Below are 26,634 nucleotides of genomic sequence, written 5' to 3'. Positions count from 1 at the left end.
CACCACTGAGCGGATGGTGGGGGCCCTAAATGAAAATGGGGGAGTGGATCTAGTGTCCTCCCCTTCCCCCCACCCATGGGCAATGGGTGGGGGCTAAGTGTAAGCTGGGAGCTTTTTTACAACAGTGAGCAGCCATTGGCCGCTCACTGTTTAGTAGACATGCCCCTACTCGCGGCATAGCGAGTAGGGGCATTCGGGAGATTTTAATGAGAGATCAACTCTACCCAGAAAGTCTGCAAATGACGGTTTAACTTGTCATATTTGAGCCGGTAACACATTTTTGTTTTGTTTTGCTATAAATCTTACCATAACAGCCTGGTGACTTATTTTGGATGTGTATCTGTAATTCATACCTTTTTTTTTTATCTTTGAAAATACCAGTGATCAACATTCCATATTGTGTCATCTACTACATAACAAGTTTTTTTTCTGCTGAGCTGTAACTTTTATTAAGATCGGTAAAAGAGCATTCAGTATTTAAACAAGGTAGCTCTTTTTTGCTGTTGACACCCATCACTTCAGCAATTATAACTCGTCACCAGACGATGATACAATGTTTTACTCCAGCATATCCATCCTCCTACATGTCCTCCTATAAATGTATGTGTGTGTCCTCCTAGAAATTTGTGGATAGTTTACTATTGTGTGCATGCGGTTTTATGTTTTTAATTTTTTAAATTATTTAAAGGAGCACTAAGGGGTCAGGAACACAAACAAATATTTCCGATTCTATAGTGTTAAAACCACTTTTGGCCCTCTCTTGCCTCCCTAAATATAGTAAAACCTTGTATTCAAGCCTGAAGCTGATGGCTCTGCCCCTGTCTGCCTCAGACATGCAAGCTGTCTGCTGACATCATCAGAGGTGTTATTCTGAGCCAATCACAATGCTTCTCCATATGATTGGCTGAGACTGTGAAGGAGGCAGATTCAGGGCAGAGCCAGCACAAGTCAAACACAGCCCTGGCAAATCAGCATCTCCTCATAGAGATTACCGTATATACTCGAGCATAAGCCGACCCGAATATAAGCCGAGGCCCCTAATTTTACCCCCAAAAAATGGGAAAACGTATTGACTCGAGTATAAGACTAGGGTGGGTAATGCAGCAGCTACTGGTAAATTTCTAAATAAAATTAGATCCTAAAAAAAATATATTAATTTAATTTTTATTTACAGTGTGTGTATGAGTGCAGTGTGTGTGTGTGTGTGTGTGTGAGTGCAGTGTGTGTGTGTATGAGTGCAATGTGTGTGTGTGTATGAGTGCAGTGTTTATATGAGTGCAGTGTGTGTGTGATGCAGAGTGTGATGCAGAGCCTTGGCGGGGGGGTGGGCATTTTTTTATTATAATAATTAATTTTTTTTTGTTATATGAATTTTTTTAATATTTTATTTTATTATTATTATTTTTTTTGTCCCCCCTCCCTGCTTGATACATGGCAGGGAGGGGGGCTCTCACTCCCTGGTGGTCCAGTGGCATTGGCAGTTCAGTGGGGGGGGGGGGGGGGGGAGGGCTGTCAGAGAGCACTTACCTCCCCTGCAGCTCCTGTCAGCTCCCTTCTCCTCCGCGCCGGTCCGTGCAGCTCCTCTGTCAGCTCACACTGTAAGTCTCGCGAGAGCCGCACTATGACCCCGCGGCTCTCGCGAGATTTACACTGGGAGCTGACAGAGGTGCTGAACGGACCGGCGCGGAGGAGAAGGGAGCTGCAGGAGAGGTAAGCGCTCGCTGCCAGCCCCCAGGCTGTATTATGGCAATGTAAATTGTCATTATACAGACATTGACTTGAGTATAAGCCGAGTTGGGGTTTTTCAGCACAAAAAATGTGCTGAAAAACTCGGCTTATACTCAAGTATATACGGTAATTGAATCAATGAATCTCTATGAGGAAAGTTCAGTGTCCGCATGCAGAGGGTGGAGACACTGATATATTGTTATGCACACTAGACAAGACTGCTTAAGGAAACCGCTGTAGCAGCCATCTGAGGAGTGGCCGGTAAAGTTATCACTAGGCTGTAATGTAAACACTGCATTTTTTTCTGAAAAGACCGTGTTTACAGCTAAAGGCCTGAAGAGAATGATGCTACTCACCAGAACAAATACAATAAGCTGTAGTTGTTCTGTTGACTACCTTTAAGAAATAATATTGGCAGGACTTTGAATTATAGATTTTCTTTGGCGCAGCCGTAAAAGAGCAGAAGATCAGCGGTTCCCAACCCGTTCAATTCAGTCCCCAGAGGGGTATGCGAACATTAATCGGTAATGGCGGCCCTATCCGTGTAGCTGGACCGCAAGGGCTTGGAACCGCCAGTCCATCAGACCTAAGGCCACCTGATGGACATCTGCCATGAGGGGCCCGGTCGTTCATTCTGGTGCTTTAATTGCGCGACTGGGCCCCTCCTAAGCTGCCTGGAGTGCTGGGAGGAAGTGTGAGTCTTTCACTTCCTTCGAGCTGACACACTGTAAGCCACGCGGGAGGGGGGCATCGACCTGAGATGTGGGGAGCCAGACCGGAAGAGGAAGGAACAAACCCAACTCCCAACACCACCAACCATGGAAGTCACCCTCCTGCTCCAAAAAGGTAGGACCTGGAGGGTGGCTAAAATCTTAGCCTGTATGTATGAGCGTGTGAATCTGTATTTGTGTAGGTATCTGTATGTCTGTGTGAGTGTCTGAATCTGTATGTCTGTGTGAGTGTCTGAATCTGTATGTCTGTGTGAGTGTCTGAATCTGTATGTCTGTGTGAGTGTCTGAATCTGTATGTCTGTGTGAGTGTCTGAATCTGTATGTCTGTGTGAGTGTCTGAATCTGTATGTCTGTGTGAGTGTCTGAATCTGTATGTCTGTGTGAGTGTCTGAATCTGTATGTCTGTGTGGGTGTCTGAATCTGTATGTCTGTGTGGGTGTCTGAATCTGTATGTCTGTGTGGGTGTCTGAATCTGTATGTCTGTGTGGGTGTCTGAATCTGTATGTCTGTGTGGGTGTCTGAATCTGTATGTCTGTGTGGGTGTCTGAATCTGTATGTCTGTGTGGGTGTCTGAATCTGTATGTCTGTGTGGGTGTCTGAATCTGTATGTCTGTGTGGGTGTCTGAATCTGTATGTCTGTGTGGGTGTCTGAATCTGTATGTCTGTGTGGGTGTCTGAATCTGTATGTCTGTGTGGGTGTCTGAATCTGTATGTCTGTGTGGGTGTCTGAATCTGTATGTCTGTGTGGGTGTCTGAATCTGTATGTCTGTGTGGGTGTCTGAATCTGTATGTCTGTGTGGGTGTCTGTAGCCGTGTGGGTGTCTGTAGCCGTGTGGGTGTCTGTAGCCGTGTGGGTGTCTGAGAGCCTGTGGCAGAGGGGAGAGCAAAGAAAGCATATGGCACAGAAAAACAAATATGTTTTAAATAACAGCAACTATGTTCATTACAAACATGTGCAGCTTACAACTGTTTTACTTAAAGCAAACATTTCTGTTAAATTATAGTCCCAGCTTCAGGTCTTATCCTCCTCTTTCTTGACATACTATTTGAATTTTAAAAGACTACAATTGGTTCGACATCAACCAAATTTGGTCAATACTATTTACTACTCCCAAATTAATTTTAGTATATAAAACAGATGAATTGTGCACTGTTCCCTTTCCTCTAAACCCTGTGTAAATCTGAGGATCTATTAGAGCTTCTGCCGGCACCGAAACATCCTTTGGGACAACGTGCAGTACACAAAGGAGACCTGTCACTCATCTAATGTATATGAAACACTGTAGGATACAGTAACATATGGGGTTTCTCTCTCTCTGACCCATGTCATCCCCCCTCATGCTTGTGAGCTGTGACCTTCTGCATAGGGTATGCATTTCTAATGAATGAGGACATTAACGTGACACCTGTGCTGAAGCAGAAGTCATACTATTTTTTTTGTCTCCAATTGTTTATCTTTAATTCAAGTCTTTATTTTTTATTTTATTTTTTAACATGTGGAGAGAAATTCTCTGTTGTACCTGAGCTAGACGTAAGTTCTGTTTGTTTCATTATTAAAATGATTTTACATCTCTGCTGTAGCATACGTAATATTGCATTAATTGAACTTGTTTTTTTTTTTTTGTTGTTTTTTTTTAGTTATTTAGTGCATTCAAAAATAAAAGTTAATTTAAAAAAAAAAAAAAAAGAAATATATTACAGCTTGAAAGATCAGACTCAATGGGCCGGTAGGCAGCAAAACTAACACGATCTTCGTTTCACTCCATTTCGTACACTTTTTCCAAGAAACAATATTTTCCTGCATAGAGTGTGACTTTAAAAACAAACTGTAAATGAAAGAGAGGGTGTAAAAAGAGGATGAAAATCTGATATCAGACGATGTAATGAAACGAGGACAGTGGTGATTGCCTAGTAAAAGGGAAATAAAGGATCAGAGTGGACATAGGACCACATTTTAAGTACGACATATTAGAAATACATAGTAGAAAATGTTAAATGGACCCTCTGAACCCCGTATCAAATTGAAGTTATTATGCTGTTAGAAGGTGTTAATCCAACACCAAGGAGTTCTGCCCCTCTTCTTCCACTTTTGTCTGTAGCCTGAATTGGGAAGCCTTGGACACGCTTAAACATGGTCGCCTCTGAAGTTAAGCCAGCACCAGGGACTTCCTGGCATCGTACCAGCTTCATTCTGATGAAGTTGTTATAGTGCCTGGAGGTTCCCTTTACTATCAGAGTATGGAAAATGATGTTAAAGAAAATTTAAGGAGCTGGATACTACAAAAAAAAATAAAAAATAACCGCATTAAATGTGTAAATGTTATTATTTCATAAGACAAAAACTCGCAAGATATGAATAAAGGTCAGAATAGCTAGAGAATATCAAAAATGTATAGTGCAGGGTTTACATCTTCAGAAAGAAGCCATCGATCTAGAAGTAGGGTACTTCAAGGCAAAGTTAACTTTTTTTTTTTTTTTAATTCTTTATTTTTCAGTGCCATAAAATTAGTACAGACATTTCTTCATTTGCCACAACAGCAATGAGTGAACCTGTATACTAGACATGTCAATACATTGAATTGGCTAAATAATGTTATGCACATTTTTAGTATGAAGGACTGTTAGGTTAGAACGATTGACTCACTGTAGTATGTGTGTAAGCTAGGTAGTGAGGTGTACTGGGGTGCCTCTTCCACTGGGTGTTGTCTACTATGTGTTGGGCTCTTGTGGGCCGTCAGAATCGCCACTTGGCGTTGTTTGTCGTGTGGACCCAAGGCTTGTTGTCGTCTGCGTGTCTACCCCATATGGTGGAGGTTGTCTAGTGCGCAACGTTAGAGTCAGGCGTATGTAGTCGTGGGGCAGCTGGATTGTAGGTGGGCGTGTAGGCGTGTGAAAGTGTATCAGGCAGGGTTAGTGGTGTGTTAGCACCGGTGTTTAGTCACAATGGGGTGTTATGGTCTGTCTGGCCCCTGAGTGTTTTGGGCCCGTGTAGGGTGGCCTGTGACCTAGCTGGTAGGTGTCGTCTATCTGGGTACGTGTTGTGGTGTGGAGCGTGTTTAACCATTTTGTAGGTTTATAGGGGTACGCCCATCGTGTCTGTGCACCTTGGTTATGTGCTCCCTCTGTGTTGAGGTCTAGGTGTGGGTTGTAGCGCTTTGTGCTAATTGTGCCCTGTAACCCCAGGGCATTGGGGGGGGGGGGAATGCGCCAGACCCGGTATGAAGGGTCGTCGCCATGTTAATAGAGACTAGCATTAAGCGTGCGGGTGGTATCGCAGAGCCTAGGTTTTGTGTGGTGAGAGATATCGAGAGTAGTGTGTATCGTAAGAGAAGTTAACTTTTTTTTAAAGTTAAGACAAGCCTCTTTCCAAAAACCTTTCACAATTTGACTGGACTTTGGTCTGGGAGATTAGTTTAAAATGGCTGTGAGACATAGCCAGATGTTTCCCTTTCCAGCATATGGATAGAGAGGGCTGACCTCACGCTTCTGCCCCAACCCTATTTAATGCCCTATTTAATGCTGTCATCAGATAATGGCAAGAGGGGCATGTGTTGCTTTTCAGGAGGCAACCCACTACAAACCTAATTTGACACACATCTTGTATGTATGTATGTGTGTGTATTTATGTAGCATGAATTGTACAGACCATGTGTGTCCTACTATTATAATTATCCTTTAATCATTTTCTGCTGCAACCTCTATTTCAGGGGTGCATCACCTTCGGCACGCCAGATTTTGTGGACTACATCTCCCATAATCTTACAGCCCTATTGCTGGCAAAGCATCAGGGAAGAAGCAGTCCACAATATCGGGACTGCCAAAGGTTTCCTACGTTATATCATAGGACACTATCACCATGACATCATATCTCCATACTGTCTAATGTCAAACCATTTTACTTCCTTAATTAACTTCTTATATAATTATTTTTTATTCACCACTAAAATAATAAGCCTAGCTGCCAATTTCCTCTTAATAATGCCCACCACAAACCAAAGAAATACAGATGTAATTTTAACCATAATATAATCTTAACCCTAAGTTTAACTCTAGCAAAAATTTCAACCTTAGCTAATGCCAACTGTAGCACTAACTGTAATACTAAACTTCAAAGAGCTTGGCTAGGTGCCTGCATGCCAGTCTTTGGACAGCGCTGAAGTACTTATGCCAAGTCACTAATTATCCACTTTGTAATGCCAAGGATCTGTTCCGTTATGATGTATATATAATAGTTTTCCTGTCTTTGCAGTATGTTGCAGCACCACGTTTACACCTATAATATTGTTTGGTTAATTTGGACCTGTTGACATGCATCTCTAGTAAAAATTGTGTGAATGACTTGGTAAAAAGGATCTGTCTTCTTTTTCTCCTCCTAGATTAAATTATGCTTCTAAATCTGTCAGTATTTTCTGTTTACATTGTCCTTTCAAGATGTTCTAATAGAACGTTACCATCGTGTAAGTGTAGTGATTATTTATAAACATGTTCATCTTTTACTAGTAGTAAAATTTGAATTGGCTGTGCCTTCTGTATAACTTGAATGAAGTCCAAAGTCAGCCAATATACACTCCGTCAAGTATATTCAACAAAGTTGGAATTGTCAGGAACACGTTGTGAATTCCACGTTTGGAATCTTTAATAAAAAAATAAAAAAATCCTAAAAAAAATGAAAGCTATGTTTTTAGTTTTTTAGTTTTGTCCTAAATATAAACTTCAGTTTGAGTTGGATAAGCTTCCTTCTGGGAGTCTGGAAGGCTTTGCCTATATATGCTCACAATTTATTTGGAGGATAGTAAGTTCTTTAAATATTTGATGGAAGGTTGTGAGGTTCTTCTATTTTCAGCTTTTGGTGGTGATTACCTGTATCCTGATATGCTGGTTGCATCTTTTGATGCCTAAATGAAGCCAACCGTTTGATGGAATCTTCATTTAGAGTTTAGAAGTAAGGTTTCCAGGTAGTAATATTTTTTAACATCAATACCTTGGATGGCTAAATTACTGTGCCTTTGATGTATTGCAGAAGTAGCTGTAAGTGGTGGTGATGGGAAATTCTCATTTGGAATGTTATGATGGATAGCGTGAAGTTTGAGAGAAAGTTCAGCCCAAGGTTAGAGGTTCGGAATGTTTTAGAAGAATTGCTGTGAATAAATTGCGATAGGATTTGGCATACTAGGTCGGGTGATAATAAGTTGCAGTCCGTGTAATTATGGGATTTTGAAAAGAGTGACAGAATATGTGACATGGCATATCCTGAAATTTTGGATCACAAACTTTGGACTTTCAGAGTGCATGGATGACCGTTTTGTAAATGTTATCATCACTGTATGGTCCTTGTTCTGAAACTACTAGCAATTTGAAACCTCTGTATATCAGACCACATGCAAAAATGTTATCTACCCACTCTTAAATGTTTTATTTTTGCAATTTCATTAATGTTGTTAAATTTGAGATGTACCAAAAAGGGATGTTTATACAAAAAGATAAAAAGTAATTTTATGTCTTATTTAGGTTTACTATTACTTTATTAGTCTAGTTTCTACCTACTTGTTTCCTGGCGTAGTCCATTTTTCATTGTAAAATCAGTAAAATAAATTGCTTTATTTTGTGGTATGTTGCCTCTACCAGTTGGGACCAATGCTTGGTATTTGCTCCATTTTATTGAAAACACATCAAGCCATTTTTAAAAACGTAAAACTATGGTAAAGCTCTATTCTGTAGTTGATTTTTCTTACCGCATGTTTACGTTTTATCTCTTTGTGAGATATGTGATCCGACCCTACTTTTATTAAGAAAGTGTTGCTACCAGTAAAAAAACATTGAGATTTCGCTCACTTTTATGGATGTTCAGGGACCTTTAAAAATCATAAAATCAGTTTTGTGCATGTATCTTATATTGAGTGAGCAGGGAATGTGTTCAGGCCCACGATTCTCATATTTTTCCCGAGCGTTAACAAACTTTGTTTGTGAATTGAGCCAGCGCCCAACATCATTCTTCACCACTGAAAGTAAATTCTTACAGACAGTCTATAGAGGTTGTTGGAATTCTGTTTATAAGCTTCAATTTCTTATTATGAATAATAGAAATTGTTTCAAAAACGTCACCCTACTAAAATACAAAACTATATATTGTATGGTATATGCTATATTAATTGGAATAAATGCCAACCATCTTTATCTCCAGTTTTTCATTGTCGCTCAGTCTCAACTGAAAGCTCAACATGACTCAGTGGAAATTAAATGGGGAAAGTGGCTGTAGACACCTAAAATGGTTGGTTGTGGCTGTGATGGCTTAAAGTGTTGTTGCTGGGATGTTTGTATTTGTGTGGCTATTGTTGGAAGCTATAAACTGAGGACATTGCAGGATCGGGAATAAACTAGGAGGGGCATCAGAGGAATTAAGCTATGGTTTGGGTCTATAGTTTGCTTTTTTCCCCCCTTCATGGTAAAGGGTATGGTAGGTGCTCAGCGGGTATGTGTGCTCAGGAAGTGTGCGGAAGCCTCAGCAAGAGGTTTAAAAGGTTTCTATCGTGTAAGGAATACAAAGCTGTATTCCTTACACTGTAAAGCTCTTTGGCCCCACCATCGGCGTGGACAGGGTTAAAAAATTTGTTTACTCACCCAATTCTAGCACCAATCTCCATCAGCACTGGGTCAGCGCTCAGCCTCTTCCAATATCATCGGATGGATTAGGTCCTCCCCATAGGAGAGCTTTGATTCAATGCTTTACTATGGGGATTTACTGACGCTGAAAGTCCTCATGCAGATTGTGAGGACATCTAGCATCAGGCAACCAAAAGCAGGTTAGCCACCAGGAAGTGCCTCTAGTTGCTAGTTTCTCTTAAACTGTAATGATTTACAATGCCAGACTAAGGAGGACAGGGACACTTCACCCAGACCACTTCAATAAGCTATAGTGTTCCTTTAATAAATAGGATCTGCATGGAGACACTGAACTTTCCTCATAGAGATGCTGATTGGCCAGGCCTGTGTTTGACTTGTGCTGGCTCAGCACCTGATCTACCTCCTTGACGGTTTCCGCCAGTCCTATAATCCTATGGGAAAGCATTGTGATTGGCTCACAGAATCACTTCTGATGATGTCAGCCAAGCAGGCAGATCGGCGGCATAGGCAGTAGCTACATACTTGAATACAAGTAAGATTTTATTATATTTAGGGAGGCAAGGGGAAGCCAGTGGGGGCTAGATGGTAGTTTTAACACTCTGGGGTCAGGAATACATGTTTGTGTTCCTGACCCTATAGTGTGCCTTTAAATATTATACTATAAAAATCTGATTTAGTTTAAACTTGCTATTTTTTTTAACACCATTTTGAGCTAAACATGCATTCCACATCCCCTTAACTAAAACATGTACAAGAGAGATGGAAAGCTATAGATTGCTGTATTATAGATATTACAGCATTAGTGCATTGCTGAAGTGGTAGATTTTGATATTAATGCAAATCATAATGGGAGTTGACTTGCTTACGAAGATTACTGAAATATTTGCTCTATCTATTTATGTGACATTGCTGTCATTTTTCCTTACAGGAAGCCACTTGTTTCTCTGGACTTTTGTTCCAGCCCATATGTTATCTTTGTTGCTTAGTAACACATAATGTGGTAAATACAATCTTTTTTACCATGAGGCATTTGCCATGATATCTAACAAATGCATTTTTTCATACAATGGATTTCCCTTTTCATAAAATTCATATGGCGTTCATTGTGATCAGAGCAATTTACTCACTCAGTTCGGAGTGGTAGGTTTTAATTTAATGGACTTCATATTTTTTCCAAGTATAATATTTTCATTTATGGTCCAAACAGACTTCTATATGTATATACCATGTCCATAACTCTGAAATTACTTTAGAACAATGTTACATAATGTATAAAACAGTTTTTACTAAAAATACTATTCGAGTGTAAGCACATAAAGCTGAATTTTTTTTTATTTTTTTTTTTTAATTGGGGGGTGATTTAAGTGATCTCGATTTGTGCCAGGGTCCTCTTAACTATAGTGTGTGTGTGTATTAAATTGTTAAACACTCAAGCCTTGCTTTTCCCCGCAGAAATCTCAAATGTGCAGTGATGTTACTACTGCAATGGATTTTGGGTGGGCATATGCAAATTAGCTAAAACATCATCACACATCTATATGTCTGTTTGTGTCTCTATATGTATGTATGTGCATAAAGATATAGATCTAGATAAATAGTTGATTTTAAAGTTTGTGTTTATGGTGTTTATTTTACTAAATATATTTTTTTAAATATCTCTTTACAATAGTTGTCTGCTCTATGTGGTTGATAGCTAAGGAAAGCTCCAGTTTGGTTAAACAGTTCTTTATCTCTTTGTTTCTGTGGGGAGGGTAATTAAAGAGATAAAAAAAGATATCGATAAATTATTTAATTACAAATAAGCAAAACCTGTTTTTTTTTTTTTTTGGCTTACAGTAAACACAATTGATCTGGTGCTAAATCGGCAACTTTGCACAAGAGGTGTTAAAGTCTTTAGCTTGTACTTGCGGAGAAAAGCTGTGCAACACAAAATAATAATAATACTATAAAGCAGAACTGAATTAAAGCCCTGTATATTATATCTTCTTTTAATCACTCCATGGTCAGGATGGAAAAAATGTTTCGACTGCATTCCAAAAGAGTGTGGCTGCTTTTACCCATGTTCTACCTAGCATATAGTAGCATATTATATGTGAAACCTAGTTCTAACTATATAAATTATGTTCTTTTGATCTGAGAAGATACCATTAAACGTGGTTACTATGCTGGTGTTGTGATTTTTACGTATTACCTGCACATTCCTTTGAAACCTTTAAATCTCATTGAACTTTAAAAGTTTAACAATTTTGAGGGTTAAAAAAAAGCAGCAATAACTACTCCTTCCATAGGATCAGCCTTGGAATGGGTGGAGACTTTATATACATGGAAAAGTTAGGAGGAGAGTGAAATTAGGCTGAATAATTGTTCATTCATGTGGGTCAGCCTAGCTTGTTCACTGATGTCTCAAATTACATTGCCTTAGGTTCTGTGCTGGGTTGGCTATCTCTACATCTTAATGAGGTTCTGGGAATTTCAGAGTCTTTACAAAGTTTGCTTTGTGTTTCACTCTTCTCCCTCCCACTTGTTCTTGTTTTTAGGATGCTTTATCTGCTGACATCAGGAAAGCCTATCGTAAGCTGTCTTTAACGCTGCATCCTGATAAGAACAAGGAGGAAAACGCAGAAACGCAGTTCAGACAAGTAAGCAATCTATTTTACAAAATGTAATAAGGAAGTATGGTTAGCTTAAAGCGAATAAAATAATAATAATAAGTAACAAAAAAAAGCTAAAGTACCCTTTCGGAGTGATAAAGGGGTTACATTGGTCAGCAATGTAGCTTCCAGGGTAATATAAATATCATTCTATTATTTTTGCAATGCATGTTGCATTTTTTTTGTTTTTGAAACTGTGCAAGTGCAACGTCTCACTCACGTTCAACAGAGACACCAGCTCTGTGCTGCTTTTTGATCTGTATGACATAGGCTGTACAAACTATGCTTAAGCAACATCTGGCATGAGAAAACTCTGCTGTGTAATTCAGGTGTTTCGGGGTTATATTACAGGAAGCCAGCTTGGGCTATACATAGATTCTCACTTAAAAGGACAAACCTTCAAAGAGTGCAGCAAGTGATCATGTTCTGCTGTGCTTACCTCAGTGCGGGCAGTTGTACAAAAATAATCAGGTTGTTTTCTTTTAGTTGGTGGCAATCTACGAAGTATTAAAAGATGAAGAAAGACGAAAACGGTGAGTGTGATGATTGCTGCTTCTGGAATCTAACTATAGCCTACATTAATAGTTGTATGAATGTAGAGGGTGGGTGTGGTGTGTGTGTGTGTGTGTGTGTGTGTGTGTGTGTGTGTTGGTGTTTATGAGATGATTAGCACAATATATAAATACATGTTGGATAATACTATGTTGTATTTCACAATGCTTTTCATATTTGAAAAGTTTGCAACATTGTTTTTTTTTTGTTTTTTTTTTCATTTTGAAGTTTTTTTTCCCCCAATAGTTTTTATTCAATTACTGACAATCTAGAATATTTTATTAAATCCTTAGAACTGAGAATTTCAAATATAATTATGCCTAATATCTGATTTTTAAAATTAAAATCACTGCTTTTTTAAGAGCTATGTTTTTGTTCTGTTTTGGATTGTTCGGAGAAAAAAAATTTAATTTTTGTATTTAAATTATTATTATTTTTTTTTTTTTTAAATATCTACTCTGTGTAGCTATGTCTAAACTAGTATGCTAGCTAGTTATTTACAGACCAGTATCGTGTTTACAGATTAATTGATCACAGTTAAATATATGGTGACTGAGTTCTTGAGAACTGTATTGAAATTATGTTTACAGTGGCAGTGTATTGAATTTGGAAATTGTGCAGAGGTTATCTAAAAACAATTCAAACGTAGTTTAGGGTATTTCAATGTATACATTTTACAATTAAGGATCCTACATGCAATATTGTATAGACCTATATCCCAGGCACTAATGCTGATACACTATACCAGTTGCTTTATAGACTCTCCGTATTGAATTAATATCAGCTGTTTGTGAACATTAATTTCTTATTTACTTATCTCAAGCACTTCATTAGACACACTTTTTGGCCATGGAGTCTGGCATAGAGCCACTCAACACAAAAGAGAAGACATTTAAAAGTGTGCGTTCTAAACCCAGCCAGCTAGGATATATTTATCTCTGCATTGGTCCAGTGAACATAGCAATATTCTGTGCAAAGACATTCTGGGTTGGTTTGAAAGATCTTTTCAAGGCTCTACATTTTTACATATTTGTCATATGACTTTATCGTACAGCTTTAAAAAACAAAAACAAACAAAAAAAAACACATTGTTTAATCTGTGTTTTTGTGAATATTTGTGTTTGAAATGTGTCCAATTCATCTTGCACATTAGGAAGGCAATACCACTTTTCTAAACATTGTTTTAGCTGTGTTTTGCTTCTTTATTCATGATGTGATATGAAAGTAAATGATTCATATATATATATATTTAATGTTTACTATTCATTTTCAAGTTTATAAAGCAAGAAAAAAAAATAGTGAAAATGTTTAAGGTTTCATGTTTATAATTTTGTCTGGAAATCAGCAGTATAAATAATTCCATTTTTGTATGTGAAATCTGTAGAAATTAAGGATGTTCAAACACAGACATGGAGAGCATGTTTCAGAGCACGGTGATTTCCTTGCTTTATTTTAACATGTTAATATAGGCCCTCCCCTCCATTCTTGGCTTATTTGAAAGCACTTGGTATTTGGCGTTGTCCCTTGTGATTTTGCTCGAGGCAAGCAGTAATCCCCCATAAATGCTTAATCTTTTGGGCCTTTTTGGTAATTGAGATAAAATAAATATATAAATATCGAAGCTATTAGTTAACCTTTTGCTGGAAAAGTAAAAATAAATAAATAATAATACTGATAAATGGACAGAATATGTCATGTTTGAGGTGATTAATATGTGACATAAAATTATAGCAAGACATAAATATTGACACCAATAATTACATGCAACCTTGGTCTGATAAAATATATTCAGTGCCTATTGTGGGGGAAGAAAGGATTCAATGCTCTCCTGTAGTATAGAGAAGAGCCATCTAGTGTGATAGTTTTATTTATTTCTTTTATTTTATTACAAGTACTTGGTATTGTTGGGTATTTCAGGATTTTTTCATCACAAAAAACGTGATATTTGATATAAACGATCAACAATTGTGCAAATGTTTTACTTTTATAAAATTTGAATTTAAATGTACAAGTGAGTGTATGCAAGTACATATTTGTATATAATCTTTGAAGAGCTGCAGTCTTATATGTAGAAAAAAAGGACATTTCTAGAGGAAATGGTGTCAAAATGTATTTTGCTCCCCTTGGTTTTTATCACTTTGAAAAAAAATGTATCTAAGCGGAGAGTCACTGCGAAAAGGCCTAAACTGAGGTTTGAGTGCAAATCATTTATCAACCATGTTCAGACAAAGGAATAAATCTTGATTCAGCAATGGCTATGTAAAAAGAGCAGGATTGCATGCAGTAAGTGTTCGGACATGCAACGCAGAAAAATTCTTCTGGAACTTCAAACATGCCAATTTCCAGAGAAGCTCTTGATATAGAGAGACTTTTGTCTCCAGAACAAGCTGACACTAAAGACACGGGGAAGCATTTTACCATTCATAATTACTCACTTGTCAAACAGCCTAACTGATGCATGGCTTTAAATTGTTTCTGAAATCCCATATGAGTGCATTTTATCGCCAATCTGCTTTTTATTTTTCTTCGTAATGTTTTTTTTTCCATCTTCATAGATCAGATCTCTATTTTTTATTTTCCCTACTTGTACTTCTTGTTTTATGAAATCTGTTGTATATGGCACACATTATCCAAAGTGCATGCTCACTAAACATACTGGGATTCGATGTCTACAGGAGCTGGAATGACATGGCTGTCTCGCCCTAGTCTCCTTGATGCTTAATAATTTCACAATATTTAATCTGTGCTTTTATAGTAACTAATGAATGGACTTCCAAACCGTACAAATCACATTTCATCTACTCATTGTACTCATTTTCTGTCCGTTTTAATTTTATTTGCACTTTTGTTTTGTAGTAGACTGTTGTCCAATCAAGTGTTTATTTAAGTGTATTGATTAAACATTTTCTATACTATCGGTACGATTCAATATGTTAGCATTTTAAAAATAAACCTATCATTTTAAAAGAAATAGATTTTTAAATAGACTTAATTTGCTTAATTTCTTTTTTTTTGTTTGTTTATGTGTATTTAATGTGTCAGATAAAATTGTAATTTAGTAAACAAAGGGTTAATGAGACCTGACAGTCAAAATAGCCAAGTTGGTTACTACACTAACTGTTGTACCTGTTGAAACGTCAAGGCCATCTCAGCTTTTCATTCTGCCAAGGTCAATAAAATGAGTCGTTAAGTTGGATAATGGCAACATCTACTTTTCAGCTGCTGATTTAGTTAATTCTGAGAGCATGTGCTTAAAAACAAAAAACAAAAACTCCTTGGAATCCCCCTGGGGATAAACTCACTATATAAAAAATAGATCATCATTATTATTATTTGTTTTATATATGATTAGAATAATTTACTGAGGGAAAGTAAATGACTAGTGTATGATTGTATCCCACAGCACGTTGGCTTACAATACGCTGCTGGCCCCATTAGCAAGCCAAGGCTGTAGAAAATCCCTGCTTTTTATTATGGTCCGGGCTCTTGCAGCAGTGAATGTTGGAAAATGAGTTTCTGTCATGCTGAACAGGGGACTGAAAAGACTGTATTGTTTATTTTGTTGTGTGTTAAGCTGCTTTTATTTTTGTCTAGATCCCAGTTTCCCAGTGTGTTCATTGTGAGCTGGCCTTTGCTGCTATGACTTATTGATAGGAATTTGTGGAATGTGTTCATTAGCAAACAAATGGATTAGCAAGGGAAGTTATCAATAATGGCCAGCCCTGTCCCAGCCACATTCACTGCTGTTAAAATGGATGTCAGGGTAGAGAATAGACTAATATAAACATTCCTCTGGCTGCAAGCTTTTCATTAGCAGAACCCTTTACTCGTTCTGGTTATTCTGCTCAACTTTTATTATCACAGGGTTTTTAAAGGTTGCCATTCGTCGTAGGTCATTGCATAAAGATTGGGTGTTCCGTTATTATTATTATTATTAAACTATTGGAATATTCTGCAGCGCTGTGTAGTGGGGTTTCCTATCCCCTCACTTGCAGTATATGTTGTATGCTAGTAAGTAAATGTTATGCCTGTATTTTGCTAAGAAAATAAGATACAAATGAGTTTCATTTTAAATTCGTACAGCTGCAGTATTGCTAGTGAAATATTCACAAATAGTGTTCACCTTACCCGTGTCCTTAAGCACATCCTTTTATCCCTCCCACGCACCTTTACATAAAACCGTACCGGTTCCAAAGAGCTTGATAACATACTTTAGATGCATTCACAAATTCAGTTAAACAATATTTAAAAAAAAAAAAAAAAAGCAAAGCACTGGTTTAGAGAACAAAAAAGCAAAAACATATTTTTGATTGTAATTTACTTTTGTGTGTGTCTAAACAGTAACATTGAGTGACTCTCTTCTAGTTAATTTGACTAGTAAATGTATGAGATAGAAGCCTTTTCAGGGCCAAGCTATGCATTTTTTTTCTCTAATTTGAATGTTCTGTTCTTCCTGGAGCCCAAAGCACTAAAGTGAGCTCCTACAAAAAAAGAGAGAAAGAGAAAACCGCATTACCCGTTACTAGAAACATAATAATAATAGTGACTGTATTCTGGTCAAACTATTGAAATACATGTGCACTCAGAATCTGTAGTACTAGGCCTCTCTACCAGCGAGGGGTCATTAGAAGTGCTTTACACTAAAACCACACACAGTAGCTACCCAGCAGCCTGCATTCTTTTTTTTTTTTTTTTTTTAATACTCTGAACACGGCAGCATCTTCTGCAAAATGCGTTTGCGTCTTTTGTACACTATTGGCAACATCAAATTCACATAGCAAAAAAATGGCACACCAGCTGTCCTACGCTGAATTTTAACCCTCTGGCTGCCAGAGAAGTGAGCAATGTGATGTGTTACCGGCCCCACTGGCGCAAACATTTTATTTTTTAGAAATCTTCTTTGCACTTCTGTATCTGGCATAGCATATATCTTGTTTTAGTATATTACACAGAGTATATGTTCCCCAAACTAAAATACATTTGTAGGCTGCCATCCATATTTAGCAGTGTGCAGTTTATATCTGTAACACAGGCATTTTCATTAGCTATAACACGTATATGGCATTGTTTCTGTGGTAACTGATGGCAAGCAATCCTATAGCACCAGCATTTTGTATAATGATTTTAAAAATGTAACAAAATACGAAAAACAAACAAACAAACAAAAAAAACCTCGAAAAATTGTTACTAGAAACTGAAGGTTAACAAGGGATGTACGCAAACAAGATTAACATATAGAGTGCATTGCAAATCAGTTTTTTTTACATTTTTGTTGCATGCTTTGTGCCTTATGACGAATAACACAGAATTTTGATATTCACCCCTTCTTAAATTGATTTACCTTTTGTTTACTGCGCCCGCACATCAGTGTTGTTTTTAATTCTCATTTTAAATATTCCTGATTTTAAACAAAAACAAACAAAAAAATGTTTTAATATTCATGTTTATATGCCTATTCTGTTCTGAAACGTTTGGTAGTGTAAGCTTTGTTCATTTACCGGAGGAATTAGCCTGATTAAGCTTGGGAAATTATGTTGGAGTTCACTCTGATATATAAATAATTTTTGTCTTCTGTTTTTCTATCATAACCTTGTTATGCGCGTGTGTGTGTGTGTAACAATATTTAAGTTGTATGTATTGTTTTCTATTTCTTTTTACTTTTTATTTTTTTGTAATTGCAGTGATCCCATTTCCACTATCCTATATAGAAGAAAGTGGGTTATAATGGAAGCTATCATATTTTAAAATGGGCAGTTGGGTGAGCCATGATGTCCATTGATAGTAAAATCAATGGGGAATTGATTCAAAAGATTAATCCTTAGAGACTGTTGCTCAGAGCGGCAGACATAGTTGAGTAAAGTGCTCTTTTAAGCGTCTAATGCATTAAATGTATACCACATTAACTGTCAGTAGATTGGGGGGGGGGGGGGAGGAGCAGTTAAAATGCCTAGTAAATTGATGTCTTGTTGGCTTCTCTGGCAGTTAAATGGTTAACCGTTTGATTTTCAAACATTCATTTCATATTTGTAAGGTTTTTTTTTTCTTCTTCTTCTTTTGCTTTTATTTCTCAAAGTGTTTATTTTAGAACCAGCAATTACTCTTCCCCTTTCGTACCTTAAGTCCATTTAAAATGTAAATATGTAAATCAGTGTTTCTCTCCTCCCTACCCCCCACCCCAACCCAAATAACACTAGGTATCAATTTAATAATAAGTATGGAAGTAGCAACTGCATTTGTTGGATTTAAATTGATTTACATGTCAAGACTGGCAGTTCAGCAGCTGCGCTATTATTCCTGGATCGGTCAATTTACTTCAGAAAACCCTACTATGGAGTCCTACTGACCTGCATGACAATATAGGCCCTATTTCTAGTCCTGTAATTAGGCTTGCCACTAACTCAGAATATTTTTAATTAAAATATTTTGGTCAATGTGTTGCACCAAATTAGGCCTTTCAGTGGCGATTTTAATTCTTGAAAGCGTGTGAGGAGAATTCCCAATGAGCGCAGCTCGATTTAAGGTTAACAGGTTGTACGCTCTTTAAAAATGTTGATCACACTGTTGTCTGCAGAATTCAGATTTCTCTATTGGCAGTCTGTTTTCCTGCTTTGGTTGTGGCTGTCTAAAAGCAGGTTTAGTCCTTCATCAGAAATATTCTCATTAAGCCGACTTCAATATTGTTTCATATCCGTATATCTAAAACACCACAATTAAAGTGGAATTATTACCATGGTTGGCTCCTTTCTGTGGGCAGATAGTGACTGTTAAAGTCTGAATATTGTCCAACTGTGTTTTTACAAAAATGTTTTGTTTATGCTGTACAGGGTCTGCGCAGCAGGCCGGTGGAATAAAGTATAATATTTTCCTATTGGCTGGGTGCTCTTTGTAGGTACAGTTCTGTTTATTGTGACTCCATGTTTGTAACGCACCAAGTGCTCCTGACCTAAACCCCTCTTATTGCCACACAATTGTATCATATTTATTAGATCACAATGTGTGTGCTAGTATAGATATTATTTTCTAAACAATGTGTATGTGTGTTACACTGATTTCATAGCTGTGCAGTTTGGGAAACGTGATGTATGTCTATACATAATATATTCTTTGCATTCCTGCATAATGTTTATTCTGTAATAACAGCAGCTACTAGATGTTTGCAGTCTTATAAACTAGCATGTGCCGAATGTGTCAAGGTTAAATATTTAGATATTATTATAGCAAAATAATGTTCTGCAATATCGTGCAATTCTAATTTTTATTGGACTAACAGAATTTTGGAATAACAAGGAGATTTTGGGAGATGCTCACTTCATTAAGTCTCCAACATGGAAAATCAATAAAAAGGAGCATCTGCTGAAAGTGTGTCATTCCAAAAACCTGTTTGTCCAATAAGAATGTGTTGTAAGTTACCGCAATATGCCATAATTTAGCATCTGCCTCACTTGATTATTAGAATTTATATAGCGCCAACATCTTAGGCAGCCCTTTGCAATATTGTACAATAGAATATTATAAACCTTGTATGATAACACAGGCTACTCCAGTAACTTAGTGTGCCTGTTACAAACAAGTCTGTGCTGTAAGTGTATAGAATTTAATCTGTGCATTCTCCTAGTAGAATTGTTTATTAAACAGACACTGTAGATACCATAACCACTATGACATGCTGTAGTGGTTATGGTGCCAGGAGTCCCAAGGTTTGAATTTTATTTTTGTGTTGGCACAAACATTCCTTCCTGTGTAAGATGATCTGATAAAGAGATTGTATGCACTAGTATACCAACTTTTAACAGATTTCAATGATATTTATGGGCTGATGGTGGCAGCTGGCATCTCTCAGCCAATAAATACTGGCTAAACCTGTATTGCTGTACAAAGTTTCGCTTTATACAAGCTTTTAATCAGCCCTGAAGAACTGTGGGTGTCAGATACAGCAAGTGTAAAACCATTTGTAAACAGTTTGACCAATACTGGCAGATTATACATGGGGTCTCCTGGCATCACAATCACTACAGTGCACGGTAGTGGTTATGGTGCCTGGAGTGTTCTTTTAACATAAACATATATTCTTCACTCCCGTAAAAAGAGCAATTTATTATCCACCTACCTGAGGCCTTTAAAATCTAGACCACAAATAAACCAATCTCAATTACACAGCATATGCTGCACACACAATTTATCAACTCTGCTCGTTGCCACATTTGCTGTGAAGGGAAATTTGTGTTTGTGTATTTATACTATATATTTTAAAGGCCTAAAGCAGGTGAGTAACAGATTTTAAATTATTTTTTTTAAATAAATGGATGTGAAAAATAATTCTCCTGAATTTTTTTTAGATTTGACAAAGTTATGTAAATAGATGGCCACTCCCCCATGTTGGCAGTCTCGCCGGTTTGGGAGTAGAGAGGCATTACATAGGCGTGAATGTTACATTAATGTAAAACAAACCCTGCATGGTGGTGGCTCTTGAGAGGCGAATATTTTTTAATCAACATCTTTTTACGCAATAAAATATATCCTTCATCACTGTGACAAATGATATGTTCAAAGCATAAGATGATGTTATCACTTAAATGGCAACCTATCATTACAGGTTCACTTTAATATTATATGTATATAAATAATAATATATGTATTCTACCGGAGCATACTAATGTCACAAAACTAATGGTGATCTATTTGCAAACAGAATGTGAATAGCAGCGAAAGATGAAGCTCAGATGCTTTTACCGCTGAGGCAGAAGATAATGCAGCAATAATGTCCATTGTATTAGCTCACACTTCCTATTTCATTGACGTGTTGAAAGAAACGCTAAAATATATAGCTAGGGTTTTTGTTGTGGTACGTTTTAAATTCCTGTATCAGTCAGTTGAGATGAAGGTAATTTTTAGCAGCATGGGAAATATAAGAGTTGGCATATTTTCTTTCATTTACCTTACATTTACATTCTTGTAAAAAAAAAAAAAAAAAAAAAAAATCAACAACATGATTTTGAAAATCAGAATAAACCATGTGGTGAAACACCCTTTTTCCTTTGTGTTTCAAATCTCTACTCCATCTCGAAGTGACCTTTGCATTGAATTGGGCTCTGTTATGTTATGTCATAGCGGCCATGGCTGCTGATTATAAATACTGCCCGCTAAACTGAAGAAGCTCTGTGTAAATAACCTATAGTGATTTAACAAAGCATGTGCATAAATAATTCAGTGAGAATCCTTTATCAGTAGCTAAATAATATTTTATTTAGTCTTGTGTGATTGCTGCCATTTCTTGTCAAATAATAAAGAATTTCTTGTTGCTGTTCTTTAAAAAATATATATATATATATATTATTTTAGCAGATAAAACAATAGTAAAAATGTTAATATGTATATATAACATTTTACAGATCGTGCAATATTGATATTTGTAAAAAAAAAAAAAAAGTGCTCATGTTTTAAAGATGGAAGACTGTTTATTTGAAACATGGTATGTTCAACTAGGACATAGGCATAGAGAAATACCACTAATACCATATGTAGTTTGCTAATTTAGAAATATATAAAGGTATACTTAAATTTTAAGTGTACGCAGAACTTGTGTACATGCTTTTTTTTGTTACCTTGTGCAGAAATGCTGGGGGAATAATGTAATCTATTTTAAAATATCTCTAATTTTCTAAATTACATAATATAATCTGAATATCTTTATTTGTAAGGGATTTGCGGGTGAATATTATACATGTATAATATGGACGTAATGTCTGCATACAGTAAATATAAATGCCTTACTAGAAACAGCATTTCTATGCCAGAGGACATTGTTAGCTGCTACTTCACTTTGCAATTTACCCTGAAAAATGCCCTGTGCCCTGTCTGCCATTCAGCTGTACTATATGTTGTGAGCCACGTAGGCTCCTATACAGGAGATAAATGTGTAATATACAGCAGAGAGCTTTGTGTCCATTGAAGACTGTGGTTAGAGCAAAGGAGAAAGTATTGGAGTATGAATATAGTAAAGTTAAATGTAATTATACGCTCTATAATGCATACCTAGGTTCAAGGTTTGCCTGCTTTGTCAAACTTCTCTTGTTTAAAGGGATACTCTCTAAAGCTGTAGTGGATAGGCTGCTTAGATTGCCTCTTTAAAGGCATTGAACATGCTTTTGTAAAACACTGTTATAGTCCATTTTTATATTTTCTCTCCACGCAGAAAATGTTGCTAGTTATGAGAACAAACCTTATTTGCTTTTAAGTATAAATTGCACTGTATAAAATATTACATTTGTGATATATTGACAGGTGTGTGTGTGTGTGTGTGTATATATATATATATATATATATATATAATCTACGATAGAACATTTATTTATGGTGCATTTTACACCCTATTTTCATGTGTTGGGTGTAGCGAATGAACAAGGATAATGTGAGAATGAGCAGAAGGATGGGTGAATATATTTGTATTCAGTGATTTTGATTAACATTTTGCTGTATTGTTTGTGAAACCTGTCAATCTTTCTGTTGCTTTAGGTATGACGATGTCCTTGTTAATGGCCTCCCAGATTGGAGACAGCCTGTGTTCTATTACAGGCGGGTGAGGAAGATGAGCAATGCCGAGCTAGCATTGCTCTTGTTCATTATATTCACAGTGGGCCATTATGCTGTGGTTTGGTCTATCTACCTGGAGAAGCAGCTGGTGCGTATTCACAAAATATAAGGAATTAAAACAGTGGGATAAGGAAAGCTTTATATCAGTGTATTATTGGAAATGTAAAATATATATATATATTTTTTTTTATTATAATGACACACCGTATTATTATTATTTTATTTTATTTCCACATCCAATAGGATTTTTCTGAGATAAAAAAAAGGCTTGATTTGTGTACATTGTTGCTCACCCCTCTGGCGCCCAGATTTATTGGTCAGGAATTTTTGCTCGCAAAGAAAATGTTCTGCACAGATAAATATTTTTCCTAAAAATGACAGGTGCCAGCAGATGCCTTAACAAGCTGAAATCAGCGATCATTTTAAACCGTGCAATAGATAAAATATATATTCCCTCTGTGTTATATATTTTTTTATTTTAATGACTCACAAAATCCTGTTTGTGAAAAAAAAATTCATTTGGATGGGTTCGTCCAAATCAAATGATTAATTTCACCTGAGATTTACCTGTGGAGTATTATTTTCTTATTTATTGAGTATGACTCCACAGGTAAATCCCGGACTGATCAATCTGTCTGGATATGGATTTAAAAGCATTTGATTCAGACGAACCTATCTGAATATATTTTTGCGCAAGTCTACTTTTCATTGCTTCAATAAAGTACTTTACGTATCAGAGCTATGGTTAGGCTATTAAATCTGGGCATTAAATGGTAACACAAATATAGGGTAAAGCTTTATACCTTATTAACAGTCTTAATATTAGGATGACACTCTTTGTTACATGGTCCGATACACCCATCTGTGTTGCTTGTTGAAGGGAGTACCTTAACTCTGTATAAAACGTATGTCTGCTTATTCTCAGTCCCTGTCATTAGTATCAAAGAATATTTTTTTGTAGTTTACAACATTTGCAAATTCTAATATTGTGTAAGTACTCTGGACTTTAAACACTAAACAGTTCTTTGTAGTAAACTGAAAACGAGAATCTCCTATTTAAGCGAAAATTAACTGTCCATTAAACAAAAATATCCAACTTCGCAATAGTTACACCTGAATTTTGCAGTTTTTTTTTGATTGATCACAATTCACTATTTAGCTAATAAAGCCCTACAGCTTTAGATTCTGAATACCATTACATGTTATTTCCTAACTGTTTAATTATAAATGCTTTTTTTTTGTATTTTTTTTTTTTTTACATACACATCCTTTTAATATTTGAAAATAAGTAATGGATTATGTTTCTATTTAATTTTAAGGATGAACTTCTCAGTAAGAAGAAAAGAGAAAAGAAGAAAAAGGCTGGTGGGAAAACAATAGATGAAGTGAAATTTAGTCTTCTGGAGAAAAATGAGAGGTGCGTTTATTTTGTGATTATTAGAATTTATTTAATATTGTTTTAAAATCTCAAATAAAAAATACATAGAATATCATATTACTGTTTCTCCTATAACTGAGAGTTTCCCTTTTCCCCCCTTCAAATTAAAGCTTTTATTGAGGAATGAGAGGTAATCATATACATGACAGAATTTCCATGCAAGTTATGGACACGCAGGTCCATGATCTGCCAACGTATTGATACATGTCAAAAAGGAAACTGTTTCATTTTTATAATATATTTATAACTGGCATAATATTTGGTGTCCAATCATCTCCCGCATCATTACAAACATTATATGGGCAAGCAAGACCAATCTTCAGGTTTAAGATCCATGCTGTGAATCCAGGCAGAGAATATTGCTGTATGCCTTCACAAATGCAATCACAAGTTCATGCTTACTCTGCAAAAGTACTAACATGGGCAGCAGTGCTTCTCCGTGCAACAGGTGTGCAGGAAGTGGTGCCTGGGCTCCACAAATAAAGCTAAAAATTACACACACATTAGAAAATTAAAAATATAAAACTGTAGTGGTTATGGTCATCTCTACACCGCATGAGATTATCGTGCAGTGCGTTTTTCTTTATATATTTTGCTCAATTTGAGTTGTGTTGGAAACCGTCAAAAGTTGCACTATATCTCTTCAAGGAACACTATAGCATAAGGAATTTAAATGTGTATTCCTAGCATTATAGTGTCCTAGTCACGGTTTAGGTGACCGTCCGCCCCAGTAAGAAGAAAACCAGAAACAGTGGCCGTGGGTTGACTTTCTCCAGATTTCCAATTAAAAAAACACCCCCACACACAACCTGAGGTTCTGGTGTACTGACTCATGCTTTCCTTTTGCATAGAGATAGTTGGCAAATGATGTCTTCTCACGGATTGTGGGTAGGGAATGTTGTAGCAATGTCTGGTTACACGTTGTATATTGTTCTTTTGCATGAATTCTTCTGAATGATGTGACTTGTATTCTCTACTCCTCATATGTTTTACGTTTGTTCTGGTTTGTTTAAGTGTTTACACATTTCCTACCCATATGGTTTGATATGCTATGTTTTTGTACACAGCCTTTTATACCACTTGCTAGTGTTCTAAAAGCTACCTCTTATTGTAAGTAACTTGTGGATTGAGTGGTGCATTCAACCGAATAGCCTCCGCATTCAGGGACTCACAGGGAGGAGCTATGCGAGGTCGAAACATAGCACCTCATTGGCTCGCAGCTGTAGTTTCCGCATGCGGAAGACGGCGTACAGTGACTGAAAGAATTGAAAATTTAAAGTTATTTTTAATATTGGTAAATTACAAGACCGATATTGATTATGAGAAATATGCTGAATATCAGCTCTAATAATCAGGAGAACTCATGATCGGTTTATCTTTACTTTTACACATCAAAAATAAATGTGTGTATCTTTTTGACATATTTAGCAATGAAATACTTTATGACCCAGCATAATTTAAATGTGCCACATTCAACGCAATAAATGGTTCTTCTGTTTATTGTAAAACCATGATAAGGGGTTATCACAGTAAAGATTTTTTGGCTGGAAGTGTTTTGACCATCATAAATAAAGGATTTGTAAAATTACATTAAAAACCAAAAAACAAAGGATGACATTGTTCTCGTGTTTGACATGTAGACTGTGTAGCTCAGATCTAAATGTATGGTAGATAATGGCATTCAGAGTCGTGAAAGATAAAACCATTTTTCCTATTGACTTTTTCGAAGAATTAAAGCATTTTTAAATAGTTCACCCAGCAGGGGCAGGAACTGGATCAATGGAAAAGGGAGATCAGAAGCGGTTCTGCCTGTTTTCTATTCTTGTGACATCAGTGAGTAATTCTCCACTGAACTGTTGATGACATTAATGTTTTTTGCCTTGTTTATTTATTTATATTTTTATTTAAGGTATTGGCTTGTTTGTTCTGCTTCCCAAACTAGTTATTTAAGCATTGATTTATTAGTCACTCCAGTGTTGCTGAACAGAATTTGTAGAGACAGGGATGTTGGATATTTTCAATATCCTTTTTCTTTGTGTATACAGAATGCATTTAAAAGTAAAAAAAACAAAAATAGACTGTTACCTCTCCAGATTGCTTGGTGTTTTCAGCCAATCCTGGTCATCTCATTGTTTTCAGTGGCTTTTTTATGCCTATTGCATACATCTCTGCATACTTTGGATCCATGGGTTATGAAATTGTAGTTGCTTCCTGTTGGGTACTATAAAGTTTACCTCAAATGCTGTCTTTAGCACCTTAATTCAATAGAGAAGGTAATAAAGTAACTACGAGTGCTCAAGCAATGCTTGGTGTATGGGCAGAC

General features: G+C 36.5%; 1 protein-coding gene across 1 annotated transcript in view; it reads left to right on the top strand.

Moving 5' to 3' along the window:
- The window catches only part of DNAJC1 (DnaJ heat shock protein family (Hsp40) member C1), a 118,881-nt gene that overhangs the window by 35,587 nt on the left and 56,660 nt on the right, over positions 1-26,634 (top strand). The window contains exons 2-5 of the mRNA XM_063452536.1: positions 11,618-11,719; positions 12,218-12,264; positions 22,796-22,961; positions 24,193-24,290. Of these exons, the coding sequence (XP_063308606.1) occupies positions 11,618-11,719; positions 12,218-12,264; positions 22,796-22,961; positions 24,193-24,290 (413 nt within the window). The remainder of the gene's footprint in view (positions 1-11,617; positions 11,720-12,217; positions 12,265-22,795; positions 22,962-24,192; positions 24,291-26,634) is intronic.

This window comes from Pelobates fuscus, chromosome 4, assembly GCF_036172605.1.
Source record: "Pelobates fuscus isolate aPelFus1 chromosome 4, aPelFus1.pri, whole genome shotgun sequence".
Lineage (NCBI taxonomy): Eukaryota > Metazoa > Chordata > Amphibia > Anura > Pelobatidae > Pelobates > Pelobates fuscus.
The sequence above is the reverse complement of the archived record's forward strand: the minus strand, read 5'-3'. Positions and strand labels throughout refer to the sequence as shown.